We start from the raw sequence: 18,415 nt of genomic DNA, 5'->3' as shown, positions 1-18,415 counted from the left end.
TTAAAACAGACATTGGTGGCGGGGAAAGAAGAACGAACTGGGGAGGAGGGTGGAGAAAACAGTGCAACAATGAATGAATGAAAACCCAAAATCTCTGTAAATGTTCATTAAAACTAATAAAATTTAATTAAAAAAAACTTAGTGGAAAACTATTAACCCTTCTGAACAAGAGAGACAACATGCATATCTTAGTCACAATTATGTACTTCCTTTCTTTCTCTATTTCATAAAGAAGAGTCTTATATTTCTTGAAAAAGTGGAACCCAACTTGCCATACTCCTACTACAAAGAAATAAAAACCACTAATAATGATTGTTGGGGAACTACGGTGGCTTACTGGTAAGGGCTTTTGCTGCCAACCCATAGGCACGCAGTTCAAATGCACCAATGGCTCTACAGGTGAAAGACAGGGAATGAACTACCTCTAAAAACTTGCTGGAGGGTCAGCTATGGCTCAGTTCTAACTTGACAATACAATGCTACTCTCAAGAAATAATTTCAGTGTTTTTGCTTCAACTCAGATGACACTTCTCTCACACTTGAGATTCAACCTTTTTCACATTACTGTGCTCTATAGACTATAAATGAGCTAATACCAATGTTTATAAGCTAGTCAAGATTTAGAAAAGCCACAGAGAGTAATTTTAGTGAAAGTTTAATTTAAATGAATATAAGCTCTTAAAAGAGAAGGTAATCAATCATATGTAAGAGTTGACAACCTTCTTGTACTCTGTGTGAGGAAATAAGTGAAATCTCAAAATCAACAGTTCAACTCAGCTCAACTGAGAATCAGAATATTTCATTATCAGTGAGTGAGGAAACGTTTATATTAGTTTTTTTTTTAATTTAGGTTGTTTATTTTTCATTTCAATGAACATCTACAGAGATTTTAGTTAACATTCTTGATACTGAATTACACAGCTACAACAAAAGAGATATAATTTTAAATATACTTGACAACAAATTTTTATATTGTAGCACAAAATCTAGTTGATATTAGCTGTTTGTATTAGCTACAATATAAAATATAGGGTGAGGCAACAGTCTTAAAAACACTTGTCATCAGAACTCCTTCCAGATTAATAATTAATTTTTACCGACAATACTGCAAAGGAAAAATATATGTAAGGAAAAAAAGTTTCTTATCAAAAGAACTATAACAGGTTCTAATATAATGCTTTGAGGATAAATTACACAAAAAAAGTTTTATTGTTGCAAGGTTAAAATTGAACTTATATTTTGGATTTCCACTAAAACATTTTGGATATAAAAATGTAAAGACCAAATATTTGTTTACCAAAAAATGGTGAAGTAGTGCAATTTAACCTTGAGTTGTTACAATACGCTCTAAAATTATACAGTGGTGATATTTACACACTCTGACCTTTCTAAAAACTACTGAATTTTACACTTTACAAGGGTAAAATTTTACACTTTATGATATGAAGATTATATGTTAATGAAAACGTTAAAAAACTAGAGGGTAATTTTTAAAGTATCTGTCTCTGTCTGAGTTCCTAACACCATCCTATACATCAATCGTCAGCCATTCAGAGCTTCCCCACCTGTTCCAAAGTTTCTCTTTTACCTTGGCAAGGCGGCTCATCTGGTCTTCTGAGAGAGTACTGCTTGTTCTGCCAGGAGTTTTTGTGGGTTCTGATCCATCTGCTTCGACATTAGGCCAGACTTTCAAGTCATGCATCCCTTGGCGGAACATGCTAAGCAATGAGAAAATAGAGTAGAAGTGAGTTAGCAGAGTCCATTATAGGACTTTTAGACCCCTAAAAAGAGGGGCTATACCTACATATGTGTTGTTGTTCTTATGTACTGTTGAAGTGGAACTGAGCCATAGCTGACCCTCCTGCAGGTTTTCGGAAGCAACTAATAACGTGAGAGGAGACTGCCTGTCCGTCTCCTGAGGAGCAGCTGGTAGCCACTTATCCACTTAAGTATGCCACTGTTGCTGTCATATGCCATCGAGTCACAATCGACCCACAGCACCTCTCCAGTGGGTTGTCAGAGGCAGTAAGTAGCATGAGAGGAGACTGCCCGTCTTTCTACCACAGGGCAATTGGTGGATTCGAACCACCTTTGTTGCCTTTGGGATGGCAACACAGCTCCTTCCCACTAGGCTACCATTACTCCCTATAGATATAGGATCAAAATTTATAACACACAATTTTGAGAGAGACAATTCAACTCAAACAGGTTCAAACTGATTTTTTTTTCAGTCCAAACTTGGTGACTCTGCTTTAAAGGGGAAGTGTCTGTTGAACAAACTTAAAATTATGGAGAGTGAGACAAGTTTTTTTGTATATATGCTTAAATATTTTTCAACAAGGTCTTCCAGATAATACAAAATCTACTCAAATAATAACTCAATTTCACAAAAGCCAAGTTTTGAATTATACTAAGAACAGAGAGAAGTACACAGGTGACTGAGCAAGTCTAAAAGCATTTTGGACACTAGCCCGATTAATAGTAAGATTTTTTTAATAAGAAGCATGTTAGATTGACACATTTTTCAAATCAGAAAAATAATTATTCTACTTAATTGTAAAGGGTTTACATAAAATGTTAACATTATTATGATAAAGAATTATTATTACAGAAAAATAACGGAAAATCTGAGCACTGGTGGCCTAGTGGGTAAGGAGTTATACTGCTAACACTAAGTCAGGTGGTTCAAATCCACCAGTTGCTTCTTGGCAGAAGATGGGCAGTCTTCTCCCATGTGACTCACAAAGCCTCTGAAAGCCTGCTGGAGGGTCAGAGCTCCACACACTGAATCAGTTTCAACTTGACAACAATCACAGACAGAGAGAGAGAAGAGGAAAGGAAGGAAGGAGGGAGGGAGAGAGAAAATAAGACTAACCAGTTGGGTAGGACCAAACTCTAGCAATCACTTTAAACTTTTAATAATTATAATAAAAAAGAATCACTTTTTGTTACCTTTTCAACTGAGATGCAGACATAACACCAGAGGGACCTGTTAACGGTCTCTAAGGTTCTGGACGTAGTGAGAGAATTAACAGCACTTTGGATGAATATCCTTAAAGGTACCATCAGGAAGAGCAAAACGCTTCCCTTCCTTATTCACAAGCGCCTGAGAATATTGTGACTGGCTGAACTTAACTAAATAAAAAATAAGCACATTTGGCAGCAAGTCTGTTTACGAAATGATTTAGGTACCTGAGGATGGATGTGGAGAGGAGATTTCAGGTGGGTTGGGGGAAGCGTGGAAAGCAAGGACGGTGCCAAGTGACTCCAACGATCAACTGAACGTATTACTTTCTTTTGACACTAATGGAACCTCTGCAAAGAGTATCACAGCTTCCAGGTGGCAAGCCAGAATGCTCAGAGCATCCTGTCCACTTGGGAAATTAAGCCAAACAGGCAAGACAGAAGAAATGGCACAGCGGGATCTCCTCCAGACTCCAGCAGGGCCCACAACAGCTGCTGTTGCTGTTCAGTTTCCAGTGCCAACTCTACTCGACAGCAGCAACTGCCCAGACTGAAGAATTCACATTTGGAAAAAACATCTGCACGGAAACTCTTGCAAATTGCCCATGCTCCTTTGCCAGTTCACCGTCATGATCAATCTACTCTTTACTACTTAAGAAATCACTTAACGCTAGACTTTCAAATGAGGATAATACGGTATTCTAGCCGTATCCTAGCAGATCAGTCTTTTAATTATTAATTATTCTCCAAGAAGTTTTATTTCACACTGACTCAAGAGCACAAAATACACAAAATAGATATTCACAAATAGCATGAGTTAGTATTAACATGATTCCCAATACTGTAACATTTTCATTTTATATTAGATGTTTTGAGAACTATATTTTTTAAAAGCTGGTAAATGCTCACCAAGACCATTTATTGGAACAGAGGGGGAAACAATTTACAGTATTTCATTTCTTAAGAAACACAGGAGGGGGTTGCTCCATGAATTTTCCTAAGGTACCAGAGCCACAGGAGCACATGTTTTTAGACCGTAGGTGGAAGGACATTTTTACAGGTTTTCTGCAGAGGCCATGCTCAAGATTCAAGGTGCTTTCTCTCTCAAGTGTCAGCAGTACTACATAGAGAAATAACCAGGCTCCAACAGCACAGGTGAATGGTTGCATTCTGTCAAAAGCATCTTCCTTGGAAGAGAACAGCCAGGTGCTTCTTTCAGAGGGGGCAAGGATGGTGAGATTTCATCTCTCACACGCGCGCGCGCGCGCACGCGCGCACACACACACACACACTCTCTCTCTCTCCCCCCTCTTCTCTCCCTCTCTTCCCTTCTCTCTCTCACCCCTTTTCCCCCTCTCTTTCCCCTCCCTCCCTCTCTTCCCCTCTCTCCATCCCTTTTCCCCTCTTTCTCCCTCCCTCTCTCCCCACGTTTTCCCCCCTCTCTTTCTCCCTCGCTCCCTTCCCCTCTCTCTCCCCCCCTTTACCCCCTGTCTTTCTCCCTCCCTCTCTTCCTCTCTCTCCCCCCCCCCCTTCTCTCTCTCTTTGACTATGTGATGAGGAGGGGCCAGTTTTGAACAATGCACTTCATGTTTGGAAAAGGAGAGATTCCATGAAGGAGAGGAAAATCCTCAATAAGAGGGTTTAACACAATGGCTTCAACAACCAGAGTCAACACCACAGAGATTGAGGGTGGCAAAGGATCACGCAATTGTACATCACATGAGTCAGAGTCAACTTGATGGTACCTAACAACAACCACGTGAGCACGCAGAGCATCAGCAACTTCACACTACCCACAGTCCCAAACTGCACCGATTTCCCCGGCATATGGTGAGCACCTAGTTCTTCTCAGGACAAGGATTCTGGCCAGCGAGAAAATGGATTTCCTAATTTTGTAGGGTTCCTTAAATTATTTCAGAAATAAAGAGTACAAATGTCGGCCTAAGAGAAATAGGATGAAGTGGTTAATCAGCTTGCTGGCACTTTTCCCACTTATGGACCTCAATTAAAAGCTACATTTTATCTTTTGACTAACTGCTTTACAAAAGTACAGAAACTGGGCCTGTTACTGAAGGAAAACCTTAGCTTCACCTTAAATTAAGTAACAAGCTGAAAAATATCTACTTCTAAGGCATAAACAGAATAATTCTTATAAAAGAGACTTTTTTCACTGATGTTGGCTGTATGCATACTATCAGATAAAACATTATATAGACAGGTTACAAGTAAATGGAGTTTAAAAAACTCAACTCTAAGTAAAAGATTTCACAGAATCAGTGCTACTCTCCATAGCATTCAATTTTCATGTATGTCTAGTATGTTAGCTTGTATGTTTTATCTGGTGTACTTGTATGACAGAATAAAAATACAGATTATTTTCCAGTACATTTGAAGATCCAGAGGCTTAATTTATTAATAACAGAAAAACTAATTTATTCTTACCATTACCACCACCATTTTATGGAACTCCTTGAGGCTTAACTACCATTTTAAGTAGAAAAAGTTTAACTGATTAGTCTTGGAGGCAAGTTTCGAGCACTGGATATAACATGAAAGGGAAAGGAGTTTCCTTAGGCCTAGAATAAACATAAACTTACAAAAAAACAGGTCACAGATGAAGGAATAAAGGAGGGATTATTCATTGCTGTTGCTGTTGTTACGTGCTTGTGACTCATAGCGACCCTATGTATAAGAACCCTGAAACCTGCTCTATCCTGTGCCAACTTGACTGTCTCTGACACACCTTCTCTCACTACCCCAGTCACTGTATCAATCCATCTCATCAATGTTTTCCCTATCCTTCTCCGTCCCTCCACCCTTCCAAGAATGATGTCCCTCTCCAATGACTGGTCCCTCCTTGCAACATGCCCAAAGTATGTCAGACAAAGCCTCAGAATCCTCGCCTCCAAGGAGAAGCTCTCCAGGATGAACCTGTCTGTCCTCTGGCTGTCCATGATATATTCAGCACTATTCTCCAGCACCACAGCTTAAAGGCATCAATTCTCTTTCTATCATCCCTAGTCATGGTCCAGTTTTCTTTCTGACGCAGAGCAAGTAATGGATTATTCATAAAGAGAAAAGTCATGCATAATTCATATAAGTAAACTACTACAGAAAGTGTAATGAAGTGTTTCTCAAAATGTGATCCATAGGCCCCCTTCCACTCAATTAACTCAGAATATGTTAAAAAAATAGTGATTCTTGGGCTTCACTTTAAACTCCCTAAATTAGTGAGAAAGTGACTGCTGTTGGTTGATTCCAACTCGTAGTGAACCTACAGAACAGAGCATTAGAGCCCCAAGGCTTTACAGGAGGTGGTTTAAGCAGATGGCTTCAGACACTGCAAATCCTTACAGGAGGAGGCAGCTTCACCTTTCTCCAGAAGAGGAACTAGTGGGTTAAAAATGATAACCTTTTCATTAACCACCCGATGTTTAATCTACAGTGCTACCAGGGTTCCTAGTGAGAACCAAAACCAAAGTCCACCATTGTCAAGCCAATCCCAACTCATACAATTACCAATCAGGTTTCTGAAGCTGTAAATCTTTCAAAGAGTAGACTGCCTTCTCTTGTTCCCAAGGAGCAGCTGAAAAATCAATCTAATGGCTGATCTTTCAGTTCACAGCGCAACACAACTGCACTATGCCACCAGAATTCTTTTTGCCAGTAAGCTCCTCAGATGATGTTTATGTGAAGACTGAGTACCATTAATGCACTTCTTCAAAACCAAGTGAAAAAGAGAAACACGTCAGCTGAAGGTGGTGAGAAAGTCTATTTGGCTTTGGGCAGGTCATTTCCCACACCAGTACAGAAATCTCAACCGTCCCACTCCAAGAGCCGAGTCAGAAGATATCCTAAAGCTAGACTGAAAGATACTTAAAATATACATGAGTGCTGAAACAGGTGCTTTTATGAAGGAACCTCCAGCTGATGCTCCAGAAGGGAAATCACTTGCAAAGAGCCTAGAAGGTAAAAATCAAGAGGTTTGGCTGTTTCTCAAGAATATTTCGCCACCAAGACTAGGAAAAGTAACAAGATCATACTTCTCTTTTCTGCTGTAACTATGCTATTTGCACCAAAGATTATATCTAAATACCCAAAGTAACTATGTTTCAGACTGCTTAAATTACTGTTCTATAAAAGATTTGAGTAATAAATATTTTAAAATAGTTGGCTAAACTAAAATAGAGACCTATTACTAGGAAATCGAGAAATGCTAATGTAAATTGTATTTAGATTTTACTACCAAGTAAAAGCCTTTCTTATACAGCCTATACCTGAATAAAAAGAATACATTATAAAGATACCCACTCACTCCTTAATTACTATGTAATACAAAATATTTTCCCCTAAAACAGTAGGTTTTGGTTGTGTTTGTGGTTTTTGGTTGTGAGTTTTTCGTTTGTTTGTTTTTTCATTTAGAAAATAATATTAAAAATCACCTGGCAAGACAAGGATGGAGAATATCCAGAGACATTCTAAAGTACTACCATGGCTTAGTGGTAAGAAGCTGTGTAGCCAACCCAAAGGCACTCGGGTCAAATCCACCAGCTGCTCTGGAGGCAAAAGATGGGCAATTTCCTCTCATGAGATTTAGAGCCTCTGCAAACTCACTGGGGGGTCAGCTCCAAGTTGATTCTGACTCAACAGCACAAAACAGTATTAAGATGTGCGCTCTGGTGGCACAGTCTACAGGCACCGGCACTGCTAAGACAAAGGCCTTCCCCTTTCCAGTCCGTCCTCCAGAGCAATCTCCTCCTGTGTGATGTACCACAGTCCTGGAAACCTCCTGGAGGGTCAGTATGAGGTGGCAGTAGAAGTAATAGTAAATATTTATAATACAGTAATATACAGAAAACTAAGGGAGTATGTCAGAAATAATTATGAACTGCGCTGCAATCCTGAAGGTACACAGTTCGAGGCCACCAGCTGCCCCACAGAAGAAGGACGGGCAATCTCCTCCTATGTGTTTAACTTCCTGTGAAAACCTGCCGGAGGGTCAGCTAAGAGGCAGCTGTGACTCGATGGTACACAACAACAACGACATTTACTCAAGCAATCATTAACCCCACTAACTTCACTCTTTAAACTCACTACTCTCTCTCTCTCATTGCCTTAAGCTGGACTCAACTCATAAAGGATGATCCAATACATTTAAAGGAGTGAAACTGATTTAAGATAAGAGATTGCAACAAGAGGATTCAGCATGACAAGAGACGGATGGTGTAGGGTCAGTCAATGTTTTGCTCTGTTGGGCCAACTTGATGGCAACTGACAACAATAACAATAACATGAAAGCACTCCTTAAAAATAAAGAGTCTTTGAAACAACCTAAATGCCCATCAACAAACGGATGGATAGAGAAGCTGTGGTATATTCACACAATGGAATACTATGCTGCATTGAAAAACAAGGAACTCATGCAATATTATTCTAAATGGGTGACCCTGGAGGACATTATGCTAAGTATCTCAGTCACAAAAGGACAAATACTGCATGGTGCCACTGTTGTAAAACATGACTGACCTCGGCGTTGGGGAGAGACTGAGAAAGATGGGCTCAATAATGTATACCGCATTGAAACAGATGAGGGAGAAAACTGTTTAAAAGGGATATATGATTAGGTATTTTTGTCATGATGGGAGTCCATAGAGAAGGCTGCATAGTGGAGTGGACCTGGGGGGAGAGACTGTAAAACAATTAAAGAATTTTTCTTTTACTTTTCCAAGAGGGTAGTGTACTAGGAGGTAGGGTTGGGAAGGGAGAAAAGTACAATAATGAATGAATGAAAATTCAAAGTCTCTGTAAATTTTAATTGAAATTAATAATAAATTTAAAAAAATAAATAAATAAAGAGTCAGAGGGAGCTCTGGTGGCCTAGTGGCAAGAAGCTGAACTGCAATTCCAGAGGTACATGGTTTGGATCCACCAAATGCTCTGCTGGAGACAGAGGGACAATCTCCTCCTGTACCAGTCAGATCCGATTTGATGGTACACACATACACAAAATAAAATAAAATAAAAATAAAGAGTCAGATAGCTTAGATGCTCTTATAAAGGAGAAGAGTCAAATATTTACCCATATTTTCCAAAGAGTGAAACTGTGGTTCCTCCCACAGGCACTGCTTTTCCTGGTCCATACACATCCCATATGGTCAGGGCCACTTGAGCATTCCTGGGCAGGTCAGGGTACTTGACAGGTAATTTCAGCCATTCATTCCAGCTGTTAAAATAATGACAAACATTAAGCTATCCTTTTAAGTTAACAAACCATACAAAAAGTTTGGGCTTAAAAAGAATACGTTAACACTCTGTCGTACACTTTTAAATTGAGACCATGCTTAGAAGCACGTTTATAGCCATCATTTGCAGAAATGTGTTAAGAAATAATGTGGCAATCACCTAATATTGGCATACAGCCCGTTTCATGTAGAAAATACATGAAAAGCTTTTCCATTCACTCACTGTTGCACTTTTCTCCCTGCCCATCCCTCCCGTCCAGTTCTTTCATTATTATATAATCCCTCCCCCCAAGTTCACTACACTATGCAACCTTCATTCTAGACTCCTGTCATGACAGTAATATCTAATCATATATCCCTTTTAAACAGTTCTCGCCTCCATCTGTTTCAATGCAGTATTGTTGTTGTTGTTATGTGCCGTGGAGTTGCTTGCGACTCATAGCGACCCTATGCACAACAGCCCTAAATAAACTCTGCTCTGTCTTGAGCCAATTGCACTGTCTCTGACATTCCCATCCCGATAACCCCAATCACAGAATCAATCCACCTCATAGTGGGCCTTCCCCTCCTGCGCTGTCCCTCCACCCTGCCCAGCATGATGTCCTTCTCCAAGGAGCAGTCTCTTCTTACAACATGTCCAAAGTATGTTAGACGGAGTACACATTATTTAGAAAAGCTTTTTTAAAAACAGAACACATGAAAATGAACACTAGACTAGTAAAACTTCTAATTAGGAAATTCAGATCATAGCACTAAGACTCAAGAGAACATGATAATGGCTAATAAAATCTGAGAAAACATTTAAACTTAAGAGACATTTTTGAGCCCCACTGTGATTTTCTTTTAACCATTCTCCAGAAAACAAATTTACACTTTAATAACTGGAATGATTCCTATCAGAACACTGCTGAGTATAATTTGCTCCTGTAATGCACAGGAGTGCCTCAATGAAACAGCAAAAGGGAAAGAAAAACCTTACAGAGGCCCGAGCAGACTGTCCACTACCTTCCTAAGATGAAGTCGCCAGAGTGTTCCAGATAGACATGTGACTTTTTTTGTTATCTCGGTTTTACTGTTCAAATAATTAATATTCATTATACAAAGCATAATTTTTATATATTATCTCAATAAGCAATGTTTATTCTCATTAATAGTACTGACAGTGGAGATATTTTTTACCCTCTATTCATCTCTTCCACCACTCTTCTGTCAGTCTGTTTGACTGTTGTAGCTTCTGTGTTGGCTTATGATGACAGCTATGACACATGTCCATTACAGGCTCCCTCATATTATTATTGCACTTTACAGATACTGTATTTTCACAAATGAAAGGTTTGTGGCAGCTCTGTGTTAAGCAAATCTATCAGCACCATTTTCCAATAATATGTATAGACTGTATGTCACTGTGTCATTGTAATAATTCTTGCAATCTTTCTAACATTTTCACACTGCTACATCATGCTTAACAAACTATAGTTTGAACATTAATTTTATATTCATTGTTGTTGTGCGTCATCGAGTTGGAAATGACTCAGAGCTGACCCTCCAGTAGGTTTTCAGAGGCAGAATCTTACCAAAAGAACAGTGCCTAGCCTTCTCCCTGAGTAGCTGGTAGATTTGAACCACAATAACGTTAGGATTGCAGTGCATCTTCTTACCACTGGGCCCCCAGAGCTCCTTGGTGACTTTTTTTTTTCATCACTCAATTTATTTCAGAGGTCAGGAAGCAAACCTGCACTAAATCTGAGGAATATCTATAGTAACTGGACCATGGAATGCACACATTATGCATCCAGGAAAATTGGAAGATGTGGAAGATGAAATGGAATGTGTGACAATCAATATCTTGTCTTGCTGCGTTGAAATGGACTGGTATTAGTCATTTTTAATGGGTTAGTCATAAGGACTACTATGCCAGGAACAAAAAATTGAAAAAAGAAGTGTCGAATTCTTTGCCAAAGAGAATATTTCCAGATCAATGCTGAAGTACAGCTCTTATCAGTGGTAGGTAATACACATCTGCCTAGTACAACAAAGATTAGTTAATACAGTTAATACAACTACTATTCAAATTTAGGCACCAATTATCAAAGCCAAACATGAAGGAACTGAAGATTTTTTTTTACCAGTACCTAGACTGAAATTTATCAAACATAAAATCTGGATGCATTGAGAACTGGTGATTAGAATGAGAACACTGAAAACACACAGGGATCAGTAGTTGGAAAATACAGACTTGGTGACAGAAATGACTAGAGATCACGTGACAAAACTTTGCAATACCAACCTGCCTATCCGGAGTGCCCCTTGGAGGCAAGCTGATGAAGATTTGTTGCACATATTTTGACAATGTTGTTAGGAGAGGTTATTCCTTGCCTGGGAAGGTGGAGGAGAAGTGAAAGAGAGGAAGACCCTCAACGAGGTAGACTGATATGGGGACTGCAGCAATGAGATTCAGTGTGTCAGAGACTGTCAGGGTGGGATGGGACAGGACAGTGTTCAGATCAGTTATTCATAGGGTCACTATGATTCATACTCAACTTGATGGCAGCTGCCAACAACAACAACATGGGTGAGAAACACATTTTTTCAATACACATGGTGACTATACAAGTAGGCAAGACTAAATATAATACACGGGAAATGAAGCAAATATATCTGCAGCAAGAGATGATGAAGAAACTCAATGTACAAACCATAACAAGGTCAGAAGTCTAGTGTGGCACAGATGATCAACTGCTTGTATGTAAATTCAAGTTGGAGCTGAATAAAATGAAAATAATTGTACAAAAATCAAAGAATGACCAGGATCATAGGACAGTTGAATCTAGAGATTCAAACTAGATTTGAATCCCTGAGACTTAGTAATCTATACTCACTCCTTAGAACAGCCAATCATACAAGATAAAAGGGCATCCCAGAAGAAAAGTGTAGAAAGCAGAATAGTACAGATGAATGAAAAGAGAGTACAGAGAATGAAAGAGAGGAAGCAGGATGAGTTCTATTACAATGAGGAAATGATAATTAATGCCATGAAACAAAATCTACATGATTTAATGGAAAAACTAATTGAAAATCGCTCATTCAAGTTGAGAATGACTCAGAATTGACCTTCATGAAGTTTTGGAGAGGCTATAAATGGCACAGGAGAATGTCCATCTTTGTCCCAAATTACTGGTGATGGTTTCAAACTGCAACTCCCTATAGATCAAAGCACCAGAACTCCCTAAAGACCAGCTGGGTTGTGAAATGACACCAACTATATCATACATGAAGAAAGCAAAAGGTTAATAGAAAGATGAAGCGGAAAAAGACCAACATTGATGTCAAAAGATATTTTAAAAATTACTTTTGCGCATAACATAGACAAAGTAAGAGAATTAGTGAAATAAAAGAGCTAAACAGAGACTTCAAGGGGTAGTTAGCGAAAACAAAGTATTATAATGAAATATACAAAGATCTGGAGTTAGAAAATCAAAGGCGTGAGCATTTCTCAAGCTGAAAGAACTGAAGGAAAAATGTAAGCCTTAAATAGCAATACTGAAGAATTCTATTAGCAAAATATTGAACAATAGAACATGGAAATGATTAAATAATATCACTTGTGAATCACAAGTAAAATTTTGCAGAAGATCTTGAAAAATGTAAATGTAGCAGTCCATTGACAGGCAATTATCATAAATTCACAACAAAATCAGAAGAAGACACAGAATGATAGATACCTTTGCTGAGGCTAGATGGCTTGGATGAAAGAATGACAGAAAGATACCTACCTGTATTTTTTTTCACTGACTATGGCTAGGCATTTAACTATGTGAATCAAAAGTTATTTGGACAACATTATGAAGAATAGGAATTCTAGAACACTTAGTTATGCATAAGAAGAATCTACACGTATCACATGAGGTAGAGAACAGAACAAGATGCTGCATGGTTTAACACCAAGAAAGGTTTATGCCACGACTGTAATCCTTGACAACCCTTAGTCATTCTGTATGCTGAGCTAGAGTTTACGAACAATTCAAGATTAGAGTTGAAGAAAGAAAGATCAAAAACCTGTGATAGTCAAATGGCACAATCTTGATTCTTGAAGGGGGGGGGAATTTAAGCTCTCACTAATGATCAAAAATGAAAGGCTTTAATGTGGATTACAACTTAACACAAATAAAACAGAATCTCTATAACTAGACTAATAGGCAATATCAGGACAAATGGTTTTCCCCATTTATTAAGATTCGAAGATGTCAAGAATTTCATTTTACTGGGATCTACAATCAATACTAATAGCACAAGCAGTCATTAAACTAAAAGATGCACTGCACTAGGCAAATTGTTTTCAAAAGATCTTTGTATAATGTTAAAAAAAAGGGCTGTCTCTCTGAGGACCAAGGCTCACCTGACCCATACCATTGTATCTTCAATCACTTCATATACATGCAAAACTGTGCAATGAACAAGGAGGACTAAAAAATCAATACTTCTGAATCATGGTGCTGGCAAAGAATATGGATTATATCATAGATTGCCAGAAGAATGAGCAAAGCTGTGTCAGAACAAGTTCAGCCACAATACTCCTTAGAAGGAAGGAACAGTGAAACATCTTTGCCTGTACTTCAGGCTTCATGATGGAAAAACCCTGAAGAAAGCCATCATGTTTGTAGAGGATGCACAAAAAAAAAAAAAAAAGAGAGAGAATCCTTTGATAAAATGGTCTGACCAAGGGAGGACAGAGCAAGGTTGGGCATGTTTCCTTCTGCTGTACGTGAGCTGGAACCAGCAACAATTCACCTCTGTGGCTTTTCCTCTGCATTTAACCTTAACACTGGCTTCACTGGATAAATACTAGATAGCTTTGGTAATGGCCAAAAAATAATATGCAAATGATATGAAAATAATACTCAACAGGTCCACTGAACATTAGAGGAAAAAGCTTCCATTTACTACAAATTATTCTCACAGGGGCATATCCCTGTCAAGGTCAAATATATCTGCACTGGCAAGAATTCTCAAGTATTTAAATGATAAGATATATCCACCTTATCTATCAAGGAGAATTAGAGGTCGTCACCAATTTCAAGATTTCTAAAACTCATTAAATCCTTTTCTTCTATGAAAGTCATATTAAAAAAAAAAAATTACATGTTATAAAAACTATTCCCCACTACTAATGGTTGAACAGATTACAAAGAGGCTACTCAATTCAGGCTAAAGTTAAAGAGAAGATGCTGTGATGGTACAACGGTTAAGCATTTGTTAGCTGGCTGAAAGAGGGAGCTCTGGTGGCTTAGTTGGAAGAAACTGTCTCACAAACCACAAGGCACACAGTTCAAGTCCATCAGCTGCTCTACCAGAAAAAGGTAGGCAACCTCCTTCTGTATGATTTACTGCCTCTGAAAACCCACAAGTGTGTCAGTTATGGGTCGGTTCTGACTTAGTGACACAACAACAGTGTGTCTGTGGGAGAAAAGATCTGGCAACCTGTGGTCATTACCACTTCAACCTAGGAAACCCTCAGAGGTAATGATATTCTGGCTTAAGGGGTCATTTTAATTTTAATCAATTCAATGGCAGATAAACAACAGCAACAAAGTTAAAACAGAAAAATCATCAACAATATTGAAAAGTAACTGTGAAATACATCACCTCTATAGTCTATCATTTAACCTCTATAGTCCTTTAATGACTAGAAGACAGTACATATGCTCAACTCATCATCCGTCTCAAATCCTTTCCTATTAGCATCAGGTCTCCAACACCTCTTTATATAGAACACCTTTAATTTGGTGTCTGTTATATACTGGGATTTGATGCAAGAAGTTTCTGTTTGATTTTTAAGAAAATGTTCCTAATCTACCAGATGCTTTACTGGAAAACAAAGGACAATCTCCTCCTGTACCAGTCAGATCCGATTTGATGGTACACACACACCTCCACACCCACAAAAATGTTCCTGTAGCTCAAAGCTTTGAGCTTCAAATGTAAGGCTGAACAGCATCTTAGACAAGCCAAAGTATTTTATGTGTTTAAGGATCTAAAATGGAAGATAATTTAAAGATGCTATGGATGTGTTTTTATTTTGTGAAAACCAGCTGACCGCTTATCCAAAAACATTAGCATGCTGCACAGTATTTGCAACATCTACAAATGCAGTTCCATTTCAAATGGTATTATGTCCACAATGAGCCCAAGCATTGATTGGCAAGACTCTGTGGATGGTGCAGGGTTTCATCCCGGAGTATGGGGGTGGGGGTGGGGGGTGTCACTGAGTCAGAGCTGACTTGACAGAACTGAACAACTGAGTAATACTGTATGTGAGCAGGTTAATGCTTTAATCTAAACTATCCACGTGTGTGCCACAGAGCTGGTGCCAACTCAGAGAGACCCTGATGTCAAAGGGAACTGCCCTGTCGGGTTTCGAGGCTGTCATCTTTCCAAAAGCAAACTGCCAGTTCTTTCCTCACAGGGAGCCCTTCTGGGTTGTAATGTTGAGAGCTTAACCACAGTACCACCAGGGATCCTTGCTCAATGCTTACAGGTATTGAATTAAAATCCTTCTATAAAATAAACTATTCTTGCAATAGCTATAAAAAAATAGTCTGGAATCAATCACATTCAAGAAATGAACTTATGAACTTACTTCCATCTTGTACTAAATGCCTTGTAGGATGTTCTCACTGGCAAGGCCAAAGGCTTCCCTTCTGTAAAAACTTGACAAGTAACGTAAAGGTCAGAACATGTATCTTGGTACAGTCCTGAGAACTTCAGCATTGGGTCTTCTAGGACTGCTCTGTAATTCTTTTGTTCTCTCTTCCCTTCCAAGCTTCCTCTGAAAATTAAAAACAAAACAAACAAAACAACACACAACAATGTTTTAGACATATATTTAAAATATATACACATATAGGTACAAAAACTATTCAGAAGATTATAGCCTCTAGAAGAGCATAGAATGCTACCTAAATAACATTTTTTGATAAATGGAATGGTTACTCTGGGTCTCTTAAACTCTTAATACAAATAAAACGATTGCTATCTTCACCAGCATTTTCTCTATTTTAGAGCTCTTCATTTTAAACCTTGCAAATAACTCTTGATCCACCTTTTAGAAATCACCAGCTTTCACCACATTGCTTAACATTCACCACATTGCCATTTTTAAATGAGGCAAATGAGACTCAGATATCGAGTTTATTATTCAAGGTCAGAGGATAAACAAGTAACAGAAGTCAAAGTAAAGACCTGGATGGAAGAGGGAATTTTTAGGGCAATGAAACTATTCTGTATGGCACTATAATAGTGACTAATGGCATTAAACATTTGTCAAAATCAATAGAACTGTAGGGAGCTCCACTGCTAACCCAAAGGCAAGTAGTTTAAATCCACCGGATGTTCCAAGGAAGAAAAAAGGGGAATCTCTTCCTTTCTTGGGATTTACAGCCTCTGAAAATCTGGAGTTGGTTTCAACTCCACAGCAAAAAGAGAGAGGATTAAATAACACAAAAGTGTCCTGGTGGTGAAGTACAAGGGTAGGGAGTAGGAGGACAGACAGTGAGTGTAAGCGATGCTGAGTTTCTGTTAGAAGCAAAGAGAAACTTGGAAACAGTTGCGATCAAAGCACAAAACACTGAATGCAATTGATGTCACTAAATTGTGCACATAAAAGTAATAAAAGTGGTTACACTTTGGAGGTGTGTGAAGTAAATAGGAAGGATCTTGTGTGGAAACGATTTGAAATTTGTAAACAAATAAGTATAAAATAAAAATATAGAATTTAACAAAAAAAAAAAAAATTTTTAGAACATCAACAAGGAACCCTGTTAGTGTAACCAACCACTCAGCTTCGAACTGAAAGGTTGGCGGGTTCAAGCCCTACCCAGAAGCTCCACAGAGAAAAATCTGGATGTATACAGTCTACAAAAGCCTATGGGATTCGATAGGACCTAATAATAAAGACAATGTGACATCTTAAAATGCACAAACGGCTTTATAACTTGGTCCAATCGTGTTAGAAAAAGCATGGAAAGAAAGGCTGACTTCTCAAGGAGATGGAATGAAACTGTGACTTTAACAAAGAGCTCGAATTATGTAGAGATCATGAAGGTGATGCATGAAAGGTCAGGGCTGTTTACACGGTTGCAATGAGTTATAGTTGACTTAAGGGCACCTAACAACAACACTCTTATCTTCGCATGCCATACTGAGAAGAGAACTTCAATCAGTTTCCCAAGACTTTCCACGGAAGCCTTTGCATGTCTTCTTGATTCCCATTTTCCATTCACTTTCAAATACCCTGGTTTAATATCCAGACTGATCACCGGCTCAATATAAGCCTCCACCAGCTCTTACTGCACCCCTATGCCTATCTACCTCAGCTACCACACCTACCTGCCTTCACGTCTCCATAACTTCTGCAGCCTCCATTCTGCACCCCAACCCCGTTCCAAAGTCAAGCTTTCTCTTTCTTATTAACTGCTTCTTCATATCTCAAAATGAAACGGCAATCAATAAATGTTCAAAAGGATGTTGTAAACAATAAAATGCCTTGAAGGCTGGAAAAACACTCTATGTCTTAATAGCTTATTCCCACCGCTTCCCTTTTCACAAAGCCCACAGTTCCTTTGCACACTTGCACTTTTCTCAGCTTTCTGAACCTGCCCAGTCGCCCCCAGGCCCAGCTTTCAAGCCAAAAACCACCTTCTCTTCTCAACCAGGGGTCCCTTCCTCCCGGTCCCAGGCACCCCGTAATCTCACATCTTGAGCTGGACGTTGATGTCCAGGTCACAACTGTAGACGTAGTGAAACTTCTCCGATTCCCCCATGGTGAGCTCTGAGAACGAACCACTTATGCCTGGAACCTCTAGCCAGACAAACGTCGGAACTGAACCAGCTGAGCACAAAAACAGAGTCACTTCCTGTTCCGTCCTTCGCCCAGTGATTTACAAATCAACGCCCACAGTTCGGCCCGACGCAGCGGAAGTTCCCTCCCAAGCATCGCTTTTGCGCATGTGCAAAGGCTGCCTGCCATCTTTCTTATGGGTGAAAAAAGGATTCCGGAAACAGCTTATTGAGTTACATTCCAGGTTTCTTGTGTTCTTCCTGTCATAAGTTTCCTTTTACAAGTAGAATTCTAAAGGGAGATTCTATTCAAAAGGAACTTCAACAGCTTTCGTTTGTAGCAGATCAAACAAGTAATAATCACTAGCTTAAAA

General features: G+C 39.0%; 1 protein-coding gene across 1 annotated transcript in view; it reads right to left on the bottom strand.

Moving 5' to 3' along the window:
- PIK3C3 (phosphatidylinositol 3-kinase, catalytic subunit type 3) overlaps positions 1–18,057 on the bottom strand; it is a 119,418-nt gene extending 101,361 nt beyond the window's left edge. The window contains exons 1-4 of the mRNA XM_006889233.1: positions 17,958–18,057; positions 15,844–16,032; positions 9,044–9,187; positions 1,589–1,718 (exon numbers count right to left, since the gene is read on the bottom strand). Coding sequence (XP_006889295.1) covers positions 1,589–1,718; positions 9,044–9,187; positions 15,844–16,032; positions 17,958–18,025 — 531 coding nt within the window. The 5' untranslated portion in view covers positions 18,026–18,057. The remainder of the gene's footprint in view (positions 1–1,588; positions 1,719–9,043; positions 9,188–15,843; positions 16,033–17,957) is intronic.
- Between the last annotated feature and the right edge of the window lie 358 nt (positions 18,058–18,415).

Source organism: Elephantulus edwardii, unplaced genomic scaffold (assembly GCF_000299155.1).
Source record: "Elephantulus edwardii isolate Elephantulus edwardi_28Jun2011 unplaced genomic scaffold, EleEdw1.0 scaffold00076, whole genome shotgun sequence".
NCBI lineage: Eukaryota > Metazoa > Chordata > Mammalia > Macroscelidea > Macroscelididae > Elephantulus > Elephantulus edwardii.
The sequence above is the reverse complement of the archived record's forward strand: the minus strand, read 5'-3'. Positions and strand labels throughout refer to the sequence as shown.